This window comes from Pezoporus occidentalis, unplaced genomic scaffold (assembly GCF_034315485.1).
Source record: "Pezoporus occidentalis ecotype Australia unplaced genomic scaffold, CSIRO_AGI_Poc_V1 ctg58, whole genome shotgun sequence".
Taxonomy (NCBI): Eukaryota; Metazoa; Chordata; class Aves; order Psittaciformes; family Psittacidae; genus Pezoporus; species Pezoporus occidentalis.
In genome coordinates this window covers 1,620,826-1,633,020 of record NW_026915921.1, presented here as the reverse complement: position 1 = coordinate 1,633,020, position 12,195 = coordinate 1,620,826, and the positions used below count along the sequence as shown (strand labels likewise).

Sequence of the window (12,195 nt, the reverse complement as noted above, 5' to 3'; positions counted from 1 at the left end):
GAAGGCAGATTATCCTCCAGAAAAAAGAAAAAAAAAACAACTAAGGAAAGGCTACCTAATTCTCTTACTTCAAGACCCACAGAACTCAGCAGTAAAACAAGACACACTATATGAACTGGAAACCACAGAATGGGAAGCTTGTGCTGAACCTCTTCTTTTGAAAACACTCATGCGAATCTACCTGGGCAAAACCACAGTTTATATAAAACACCCTTAAAACCATCTAGAGTACACAGATGCACTGGAAAAGAAATTCCTGCAAGAAGATTCTGACTTCATCATATTTAACCCTTGCAGGTAGCTGTCACCACAGTGATGTTCTGCAGGGAAACACCTCCTGTTGCTCCAATTTTCATTGCAGTAGCACTTGAGAACAACAAGTAAATGAAAACAGTCCAATACTTCTGTTAAGAAATGACTGTAAGCTTCACTAAGAGGCCTTCATCTGCAGAGCTGATGAACACAAACAGTCCTGATACAGCGAGGACTGCTGGAGTAACAGATGCAGAAAGGCCTTGTCAGAAAGCACGGAGATGACTGGGGAATAAAGTGTCAGGGACAGTGGTACTGGGAATCACTAGGAAAATATGCAATTGAACAACATGCTACTGAACACAGAAACAGAATTATCTGTCCAGAGATAAAGAAAAACAAAACAAAACATAAAAACCCAAGGAGAACGGGCTTTCAGTACAAACCCAGTGTCATGTAAAAAAATTAGACAAGATATTCTGAAGGACCTTCAGACTTCTTGCTGAGCACAGCAACAATTAAGCTATCTTGCCTTTTCTTGCTTTCCTTTCTAGTATCTACCAGATACTAGAGCAAAAGGAGAACTCAGAAATTTCTTTATTCACTGTGAACATCTCCTGTGACAGCCTTAATCAAACTGCTCTTGTACCATGGAAAAATACCTGAGACAATACCTTTAAAACACATGTACACCAAGCATGAATATCTTCATCAGGAACTAGATTGAGAAGTCAACGCAAACCTATCCCTGACTGCACTTTAAAAATGTTCAGACATAGGACAAAGAAAAGCATTTATAAGAATTAATACATCTTCCCTGGAGAACCCACTTTGCCAGTATGCAAATTACAAGCAAAGCAACCTTGCCAATAAAATACACATTCTAAACACCCAGGAAACATAATAAGCCACAAGGCCTACAAGCATATTGCAAGGGACATTGTTTCTTTTGCTTTCTCCAATGAAAAGATTGGTTAAAACTCCAAATTAAGTTACTTGTGAACTGTGGGAACCATGAAAGCATTGAGGCTTTAATTTGCTTGTGGAGCTACAGAGACAGCAGTAATGCCTGATGACAAGTGAAAAAAGTACTATTCAGTCATACCACCAGCATTTTCATTGGATGCTGTCATTTTACTAGGTAACTGACAAGTAAGTAGATTAGGGTTGTAATTCTTCTGACAAGCAAGTTATGACAGCAGCCTGCTCAATCAACAATACTGTTTACAAGACAGATCAACAAGGATTTTTACCTATTAAACTGTAGAAGCAGCAGAGATTACTTTTTTTTAAACACTAAGTTGCAAATAGAGGTTATCACTTCTTCAAATTACAAAAAAGTTAAACTCTACCTTAGCTGTGACACCAACGTTGGTAAGCTATTCTGTAAGAGCGGCTCAGAAAATACCAGGTTTTCAAACAGATGCTTATTGTGCAATTCCCACGTCACCTGAAATTTCTTCAAATGTTCATTTTCCTATTAAAATAAAAAACAAAAAAACAAACAGGGTTAGGGAAAAAAAAAATATCTTTTAAAACAAAAAGATCTTGCCTCAGACAATCTAATTTTCAACCTACGGCCTGTATCAGCCAACTCAGATCTTTTGCAGTTTTAATACTCAGTTTTAGTACTCAGAACTTAAGTAATTCTTTAATAATGTGTATAACCATAGCTTTATTCACCGTTTTTCTAAATTGTCATGGATTAGAAAAAATGAAGAATCACACTGTTGTTGAAAGCTGCCATTCACTTCTGCACTGAAAGATGGATTTTACTATCTGAACCAGTTATTCTCAGGTTTGCTTGTAAAAAAATTGTCTGATTATCTTTCAGTTCTTTGAACTTACCTAGGAACAGACATATATAATGGCAAGCTGTAACTTCAAAACTAACATAAGTCAAGTAAACGGTTCACTTCAAATACAGCTTAAACCCAAGGTTTCCTAACTAGAAAAGAGACCAACAGCTTACTTGTCTAGTAAGCAAAATGTTTTTCTATTTGACGTTATTTAATACATAACTGTATTTAATTTCAAGGCCTAACCTTAAATCTATTATTATCAAAACATACAAATCAAAGACAGGTATGATATATTTTCCAGTTTTCCCACATATAGCTTGCAGCATGCAGGGTTTTTTTATATAAGCCCCTTATGCTCCCAAGCAAAATTAAGTGCAAGCATTCTGACTATCAGATCAGCAAGGCAGCCCCATGCACCATAACCTTGAATAGCCAGAAATATCAGAATACTCTGGAACTTTGAAGTTTTGTTAAACATAGTGGGTTAAAAATGAAATACATATTTATCCCGGACCTAAACATGAGACTCTCAGTATTAAAAAAAACAAACAGTCTGGAGATTCATTATTATTTAAGAAGGGTGGGTGTCCCCCCCCCGATTTCACAAAACACTTTCACTTTGAATACTGTCTTCAAAATATTTAAAATTTCTAAAAACTGTCAATAATTTCTCAAGGGTTAACACTGAGGTAGATTTCCTAAGCAATTTTCATACTATGCTGTGAACACACCAGTCAACACCTGCACGCAAAATCTTGTATGTCGGATTGCGCAGATTATGGTATTTCTCACAAAGAAATACCAGGTAAATTCTCCCTTCTAGTCCGCTGTACTGTGTACTCGAGGGCTCTTCTGTACTGACCATAGCTGTGGGCACAAGGCTTTAGTTCCTGCTCTTGAACTTTAATAGTTAGCTGGATGCCTTTGAAAGGAAGAACTGTTCATGATTTCACTAACAAGTAAGTTTCTCCTCAAGGTATTATATGCCTTTGTACAGCATGCTACATGCAAAGATTTTACCTTTACAAGAGGGCTGCACCGAGATTAAAGATCTTGATTGCCTCTTATATGTTTCAACTGAAAAGATTTCTTTTTTCCATAGCATACCCAAACATTGAGAAAGAACAACCACACACATAGGAAGGGCTAGTAACTGTACTACCTGCAATGAAGGCTGTGACATACTGCTCTATTTAATAAAAAGAGTTAATAAAGTTTAGAAATGTATGATAAGATACAGTAACCTAGATTCTCACATTTCAGTTTCTGAATGTCACAGCTCAATAGGAAGAGGTTTTCAGTACTTACTGGGATGCAGAAGCTAAAGGACAAGAAAAGTCTGGGGTATTTTGTGTTCTCTTACTTTATTTTTTCTAAAGAATAGGAATTTTATTTTACTTTGAATTCTGTCATAAAAGGGTAGATTCAGGGAGTTCAAGCACCTTCTGTCTCTGCATGGCCATTATCTCATTCCCTCATGCCTGCTAACTTCACAATAACAAGCAGGGGAAAAATAATAAAAGATTCTTTTCTGATCAGCTATGTAATTCTTGTATTAATTGGTTCATTACTGGCAGATTTACTTTGAGAAAGCTAACATTTGTACTGTAATCCATCCGCTTTTCAGCTGAACAATTTCCAAGTTCCAGAGCAAATCAACCCAAAGAGCAATCTACTCTCAAGCACCTTGTTTGAGACTCAAGGACTATTAAAAGCAGCCAGTAAACTGGAGATGGCAGTGACCTCACATCGCTATCTAAGTGATAAAGCTGGGGAAGACAATACAGACAACAGCAAATAGAGAGCACTGACAACAGAAAAAGGCAGCCGATATGCTCGTTTCTCCACAGAAACAGCTTCCTGCTTTGCCAATTCCATTTTACGGACAGTCATACCTCAGTTAATGACACTCCATTTCCCCTCCATTTTATATCCTTCTCACCCTTGGCCATTGTAGACTTGTTACTGCCTGTTCTTTTCCTCTTTATATACCTAGACAGTCACTTTCAGCTAATTGGCAATAAACTCCAAATTTACCAGTTTATCCACCTTTTAGTTTTCATTTTGCTTATGCAAACTTTACACAAGAAAAGGAATGAACACGATACGGACATTAACAAAGGATGCACAGGAAAGGATTATTAACAGAACAGGATTAATAACCTTCTCAGCCCTTAAACAAATAGAATTACAGAATTTGTTTACTATATTACTCACTCATGATGACAGTTACTCAAGAAAAAATTGCTTATCTTCTACCTGACAATATAATCCCAAGTCTAACATCACAACCAGTTGACAAAAAAAAAAACAAACACCAAAACCAACAAGCATTTAAGAAAAAACAGGAACTTTAGAAATAAGTATCATAGCAGATTAATTCCAAGGCAAGAGATCATCTTTTCACTTAGCCATTCTTGCTTGTAAGTGAAAAAATCGAACATTGAAACAAGCTAAGCTAATGGTGCATGTAAAAAATTGTGTCTTTCAAATGTGGTTGTCAAGAGACCATTAAAGATTAACTGAAAATGTGGGAAACACTTATCTAAGGCATTATCTAAAAATTGTAGACCTGTTCAAGGGTTAGTTTCAGAATAAGAGCCACAAACAGCATTCTCTGACCTTTTTCTTTAGTAAGAAGAGAGAGGATTTCATCAATTCACTGTAAGAGATGCCTGATCTACATTTCTGAAGAATTAGATTTGCATTTTCTGACCCTCCCTATCTCCAAGCATGCACACACAAAACCCCTTATACTTTACAAACCACAGAAGACACCTGAAAGAGTCTAGAACAGCTCTGCTAGCATTACCCCTAGCAAATAGAAGCATACAGGTTATTTTTTCAGTCTTACCAGAGTAACTAGGAAGGCGCTGATTGTACATGCTGCCTGACAGAGTGCACTGTATTCTTCAAGTAGGAGTGAGATGAACTGATGTGCCTGTGGTGGCCCTTGTATTGCTAATGTTGATGCAACTTTAGATCCCAGTGACAAGTGCCTGAGCAGACGAACCTTCATTTCAAGCACATATTCTCTAGCTTGCTGTTCCAACCGCTGGTAAAGCTGATATGGATCTCTTTCACAAAGCCTGTATTTTTAGAATATTTGTGACAAAAAAACAAATAAAAAATAATTCATGTTATTAACAATTTTCACTTACCTAAAAATATTTACCAGTTACCATGATAGTCATCAAAATGAAATAATGGCTAAGGTTTACATAACTACCTGAAATCTGGGAGAACACAGTCCAGTTCCCTATTTTTACACTGCAGGACTGAGCTCTTGTGTAGCTTTAGGACTAGGAGGCTTGCACACCTGAGGAACAAATGAATTTAGGACCTCAGTATTTCACTTCAACTTGTGAGCTAAAAAAAGCCCTTTACTCAATTTGCATACAGCCTTACAGACACCTAGACTCTTCAGACAAGCTTCTTTGGAACTTCTCTGTGTTCTTGCATGCATGCCTACTGAATGTTCCACCTGGAACAGCAAGATCCAGGCCTGATTAATATCCTGTAGAAGGACAAGCATTCACTTCAAGCCACTGAGGGAGCTTGATCTGATAGGCAGCCAGAACATGCCTAAATACATACTAGCCAAACTGTACTTGTCGACTGCTCTGGGGGATCCTTCCGTTGTTCAGCTGCACTGAAAGACATTTTGTGTACCAGGCTCATAAGACACTCATGAAAACTCCTTCTCACCTCCAGTTTCTTACCCTTTCTGTACGAGGACGTTTTTTTCACCTTTGTTACAGCTGCTGCTTTAATAAGGCGTGGGATTCACAGGGCCACAAAGAACATCCTTCAAAGGAACATAACTTAGGGCACTCTCCTGTGCCTAACTGCAGTCATTACAAATGACTGGTGCCATTTTTGTATATTTTTTTTTTTTTTAAGTCCAGGATAGGGACCAGAATTTGGGACTCATTCGTCTCAGGGAAGCACACTAATACTGAAGCTTCAGAACCATACTGCCCTCCATGCACTCTATTCCACCACTCAATACCTTCAAAGACTGTAAGATACAGCTTCAAAGGGGGTGAGGGCTTCCTGCTAAGGACAGCATACAGCTGGCTAGGTCTGATACTCTCCTGGAAGTGAGACAAGGGCTTGAACCACCTAACACAGGAGAAAACTGAACACAATGGCCACTTTCGAGTACTTCAGAGTAAAACTGTACTATTTGAAGTCCTGCACATGAGTTTAAGCACTTACCTTCTGTTTTTTATAGTGCAGGGAGGTGAGGAAGAACAGGATTAGATAAGTACTTAAGAGTTACATGAATAAATGCCTGCTGCTATCTAGTCCTTGCTCTTCCCTTGTCACTCACAAAATAGAATACTATCACATTGCCATAAAGTGTGCCAAGATCCAATAGGGACAACACTTGGCATCACTAATTATTCTCAAATAAGATGACCAGCCAGTCCATTTCTTGCCAGCTGTGTCCAACAGAGCTAAGCATGGAATCAGGAATTTCTGCCTTTTAAACATTTACTTGGCCACAGCATGATCTTGGCATGATACCTACATGGTTCACGTGGGGGTTTTTGTTTGGTTGGTTTATTTTTACACTTTGAATAACTACATGGACTAGGTTTCTTTGATTTTATGACATTAGCACCATGGACTGGACACTGGTGTCTGCTCAAACACAGAATCCTCATTTTATTTCATACTCTGCAGACCATAAAGAACTCAAGTGAAAAATAATCACACTGACATTTAAGGTTTCCCTGTCTGAAAGCCTGTTTCTGCCTTTGTTTTCAATAATCTCTTTCAAGGGTGAAAAACAGTTCTAGAGAAATCAAAGCTCCCAAGCACATAAGAAAGGTACACAGTATGTGTTCCAATTTCCAAAATTTTTCATTAAAGAGAAGCTGCATAAAAATCAGCAATCATTTTAGCTGTGATTCAGTTTTAAGTACCTACACACTAAGCATCTTTGATTTCAAAACCTATGCTGCACATTTTGATCACTTAAATAAATAAAGCATGACTAACAGGGAGGCATATTACTCTACTTTTACACAACTCATGCTCAAAACCAAACAGTTTTTATGTAACAGAAGTGCAGTAATATCAATTATCTATTAAGGCTGATTCAGGAGTATAGTCATACAAAGAGCAATGGTAGATGACTATAATCTTTCAAAAGTTTTACCTTACCAGAATTTTGCTTCAACTAGAAACTCCATATGACAACTACAGCTTGTCAGACCTCAGTGTGCTACGTACATACAGAACCAAGGAGAGCAGCTATTCCTTGACCACACATTCAGTTAGACAGAAACTGAGTAACCTTCCAGAACACTTTTAGGACAGCCACACAATTCTCAAAAGAAAAAAAACCAACACAACTGCAGATCTCATTAAGCACATCTTCAACTTCACACCTAGAAAAGCTACAATTTCAACTTCTGAAATGAGAGAGAACATCACAGTATCTTCCTCATCTAGTATTCAAAGCCTCTTCTAGCTGTTACAATTACACTAGGATACAAACACTATTTTAACTCAGGTTAGTTCAACAAGGTAAGATTTTTCACGTAGGGCAATTCAAACTAAACAGTATCTTACTATAATAATAATCATATCAAGGTCTTTTGAAGAATAAGATTTTGGGACCCTTCCGTAATAATATATTAATACTCCTACTGCAAACAGCATAGGAATTCAATAGCTACATATGCATTCAATCCAGCATTTAGAAATCCTGCATGACACAGAACTGACTGTTCTAATGGTGAGGCAACCATTCCAAGCAACCAGACTTACAGATGGTAAATAACATTGTATTAAAAAGCAATATTCCAAACTACTTAAAAGCTAACTTTAAAAATGCTCTTGGCAATTACTAGATATTTTTCAAAGTGCTATACCTATCCACCAGATCTTTCATTCCTTCTTTATCTGGTACCAAAGATTGGTCTTGGTCATCTGCCAAAGGGGTCCCAGCTTGGCGATATATACATCGAACCATGTATCTTACTTCTGACCAGTAATTTTGGAGCTGCTGAGGTTCACGTTCAGGCTCTGCTGAATTTTCTCTGCAAATAATGACACAAGTAATTACTTAGTATCTGTACACTGCATAGGTTTACTGATTTCTGCTGTTTTGAGGATGCTCTTCAGAAAAAAACAACGTACAAAATGCCTAAAATAAAGTATAAAACTGGCTAAAAGCTGCCATCTGTAAGTTACTGTTATTGTCAGACAGCCTGTTTAAAGAGTTTAAGCACACACCAACAGATAAGCTACAGCACTGCCAACAGTCTGACTAGAGGCAGCATGCTGTTGAGTTTGATCAGTTCTTACCTGCGCTCATTACAGGCCTCACAGTTGCATGCTATGTCTGAAGGAGAGGAATTGCTAAGATCCGCAGCAGGCACTGTCTGTGCACCAACGGTTATTCTTCCCCCTCCTACAGACTCCTGCTGCGATCCACTGTTTCCAAGAGGCATGTGCAAAAGGAAATCTTGGCTCTGAAAGGGGGGGGGGAAAAACAGGTAGCCTTCAGTTTTAAGGTAGAAGCCTGAAATGTTAATTGGTAGGCAAATATTCATGCAGTAGTTCTTAGTGGTGAATATATTTTGGGAGGACACTCAACCAGGCACAAAGAATCTACCTTCAAACAGCTTAATAAATGCAAGAGGTGACCTGAGAAAACCAATGATATAAATATAGTTCCGTTTCTAATAACCAAAGTATGCTGGTTATAATTATTACCTTTAAGTACTCCAGTATAAACAATGAACTAGGCTAAAGGAAGCCTTGCATCATCTATCATTAACCATAAACTAGTAATATTTCTTCAGTTTCTATCTGACAATGTGTTTGACTTTTGTAGTTTAACAATCCCTTCTAGCAAAAAGCATGAAATTTTCTTGCTTACAACAGCCAGATACACTACTTCACAGTAATGGATGCTAGAAAGCTGCTGTCATTGGGAATGGATGCTATCTCCTGGGTACAGTGCTGCTCATTACTAGCAGATAATGCAAACCTCTGTCCCAAGGCTGCTGGTATTCTGGTCTCCAGTTTCTCTCCCTCCTTTGTGCTTGCAGCCCCAGTACAGACACGTTTCCCTCCTGCAGCCTCCCCTGGCTGACACCAGCTTTCTGTGGCACTAGGCAGAGACCTCTCCCACATTCGAGAATGACTGAAAGAGGATCCCAGATCCTGAAGCAGGATGAAGACACAGGTCAAAACAAAGCTGTATGCATTTGCTGCCAACAGCAAGATCAGCTACTGGGGAAGGTGCGGAGGAAAACCAAGGCAGGTAATGAGAGCACCAACAACCTGAACATAGGAGCACCTATAGCACACCACTTGCACTCTGCCTTGTAATGACTGATAATAAGAGGGGTTTTTAGCACTGTCCCCTTCCTCCAACCAGCTTCTCTAATTTGACTAGCCACCTAATCATTACCCGCTTTAAATCAAGCTTCCTAACTTGCAAAATCCTTCTGTTTGCTTCTAAAAATTCCTCTTTAAATAAGAAAACAGTTGCCAATTTAAAAAAAAAGTACTGTAAATCTTTATTTTACCTGGAGTATGTGTAACAACCCATTTAAGAAGCTGCCTTCCTTATACTTGTAGAACACTACTAGTTCATTCAACAGAGCTTAAATATGTCAAAAATTTTGACTCAGATGAACAATAATGTGCTTCTCTCTTGCTGTGCTTTGAACTCTCTAGGATGTGTTTACCATCAGACTACACATATAACTCCCTTAGATGTAATGTCGTTGTAATGTCTTTTGATTAATTTTACTAACCCTTGTTACTTGCAAGAATATCAGAAAACACTAGCTGTGTAACAAGTGATATACCCTAAATTTTCCTTACAAAAGAGCTGTTAACTGCTTTTAACATAAGTTTAACAACATATGCTATACAAAGACAATCTTGCCTCTCACTGATTTGTTTAAAAAAACCTGTATGTGCATATGGGTGTGTGGCACAGTCTGTTAGCTCTCTACAGGGAGACATTAGCTAGAATCTCTAATACTTCCAATTATCAAAGCGCGTGGCTTCCCAGATCAGTTGTGAAGATTTGGTTCTTCAGTAAAGCATAGTTTACTTCTGATCGGGTTTTCCTGGACCTGTCAGTGAACTTCTTGTATGGTTTTGCTACACTGAGCACAGCTCTTCTGTGAGATTGAATTCTCATGAGAATATATTTTAAAAATGTAGAAAGTAATCACAACTTGAAGTATTAACACCATATATTACATGAGTGTTTGCAATGATACAACAAAGAATTAAGAAATCGTTATATGCATATAATGTGCTGTGTTTCTTTATCAAAAAAATACAGGAAAGAAAAGATGACAAAACTCAGAGACATGCAGGAAGGTGGCAGTGCAGGTGCAGTGACTCAAGAACATTTCTGAAAGAGCAAGGAACTTCACATCGCAAAAGGGGCGAAAGACACAAGAAACACAGAAAAAAGTGTAAAGATTAAAGCTGCATTGGTAAGAGTAGAAGAAACAGAATTTAAGTAAGCAGGAAAAGGGCAAAGCATAAGATCCAATAACATAAAAGGGAAAAAAAACCAACCCCAACTAGAAACATCCAAGCCTTGCTCTACTCAAAAATCCAAAACTGAATCAGAACTCGTAATTTTTGGAATAACTTGCCTGTTCAGTTTAGCTCACGGAAAAAAACAACTCAGAATCTCCTAAAATACTTCCTATGCACTTACAGTTTAAGTGATTCCAAAGCACATAGCATTCGGTCCACAACAATGTCTTCTTAGTCTACTGAAGTACTTACCACAAGAGATTGCTCTATTGTAGCATGCCTCTCCTCCTTTTCAACTGTTCTTCGACAGTCTGGACACACCCACAGTGGAAGATGCAGCATATTGTTTGTTTTTGGAGATGTGGAAAGTGCTGTTTTGCTAGAGTTTTTTATTCCGCTCTCTGAAAGCGAGGTATCTTTTCGTTCACTTCTACAAAGAAGACAATGCTCGCCAGTTGTATACGGTGCCTTTTGGCCCAAGCCAAAGGTAAAGGGTGTCTAAAAAAATTTTTTAGATAGATAACTGGTTATTCACGGAATATAGACTGGAAAAAACCTATTTTGAGATTAAACCACCCCCCTCTCCCCCCATTTCAACAGCCATCATTAAATGGTGAATGTTTGGAGTATCCCAAGATCAAACATCAGTTTTTAATATCTATGTGGCAAACAATTACTCCGATTATGAATACATTCGCATTTAAAACAGTAATGTTTTCAGGGAGCATGGACTGCAGCTTTTCCCTCTGGAACAATTCAGCCTTGATGCAAAAAATTTAGTAAGTAAAACTAAAAAAGGATAGTACAATTTCTTTTAGTATTATTTTTAACAGATAAAAAGGAAAATAACTGCTCTTTGAAGTCTTGTCACCTTTTTTAGTATTAACAGAAATAAAGATACACTTTCAGCTAAGCTTGTTACAAAATAAAAGCTTAACTCAGTTTTAACAAAACCAATCGGCAGGGTCTTAAAATCCACTATCAGCTCTTGAATAAAATAAACTTGGTAACTTATGAGAGCAGAAGCAGTTCAAAACCTAATTTCTCTTCCAAGATGGTACTGTGCATGAAATTATGGTTCAGCCATGAAATGCTTATTATTCACCAGGACTGATACTCAAAAACATGTCAGGCTGCACAAGCCAAAGAGACCCAGCTTTGTAAGACATAAGCAAAGTTGTAACAAATGGAACAAAACCACCTTGTCACGGCAGAATCATAGCTCTGTCTGATTACATTACAGCTACTAACTCTGCCTTAATTAGCAAAATCTTATATGTAAGCCTCAAAACAGCTCAATTCTTTCTCAAAGGCAAAATTTAAATATATCATTCAAACATCCTTCTAGATACTGCTCCAACCACAACACTACCAAAGATACTGCTTTAAAGATCTTGCAGGGCTGAACTGCACAAGCACAGGTGAAAAGTTCTTTAGGGCAAAGGACTAGTTCAAGCTATAAAGGTTCATTAACTCTCTTCTAGTCTTCCCAGTAGCAACAGATCAATTCCCTATTGCCGACATCTAAAGAAAACCAGCATTTCGAAGTCTGGTTTTTGTGTTCTTTGCATTTATAAAACTGACAGACTCAGCAATATGGAAAGGA

General features: G+C 37.9%; 1 protein-coding gene across 3 annotated transcripts in view; it reads right to left on the bottom strand.

The window, feature by feature from the left end:
• The window catches only part of FAM193A (family with sequence similarity 193 member A), a 79,896-nt gene that overhangs the window by 33,659 nt on the left and 34,042 nt on the right, over nt 1-12,195 (bottom strand). For all 3 annotated transcript variants that reach the window (XM_062638678.1, XM_062638676.1, XM_062638677.1), the window contains exons 3-7: nt 10,842-11,087; nt 8,379-8,545; nt 7,943-8,110; nt 4,909-5,143; nt 1,605-1,729 (exon numbers count right to left, since the gene is read on the bottom strand). In XM_062638678.1, coding sequence (XP_062494662.1) covers nt 1,605-1,729; nt 4,909-5,143; nt 7,943-8,110; nt 8,379-8,545; nt 10,842-11,087 — 941 coding nt within the window. The remainder of the gene's footprint in view (nt 1-1,604; nt 1,730-4,908; nt 5,144-7,942; nt 8,111-8,378; nt 8,546-10,841; nt 11,088-12,195) is intronic.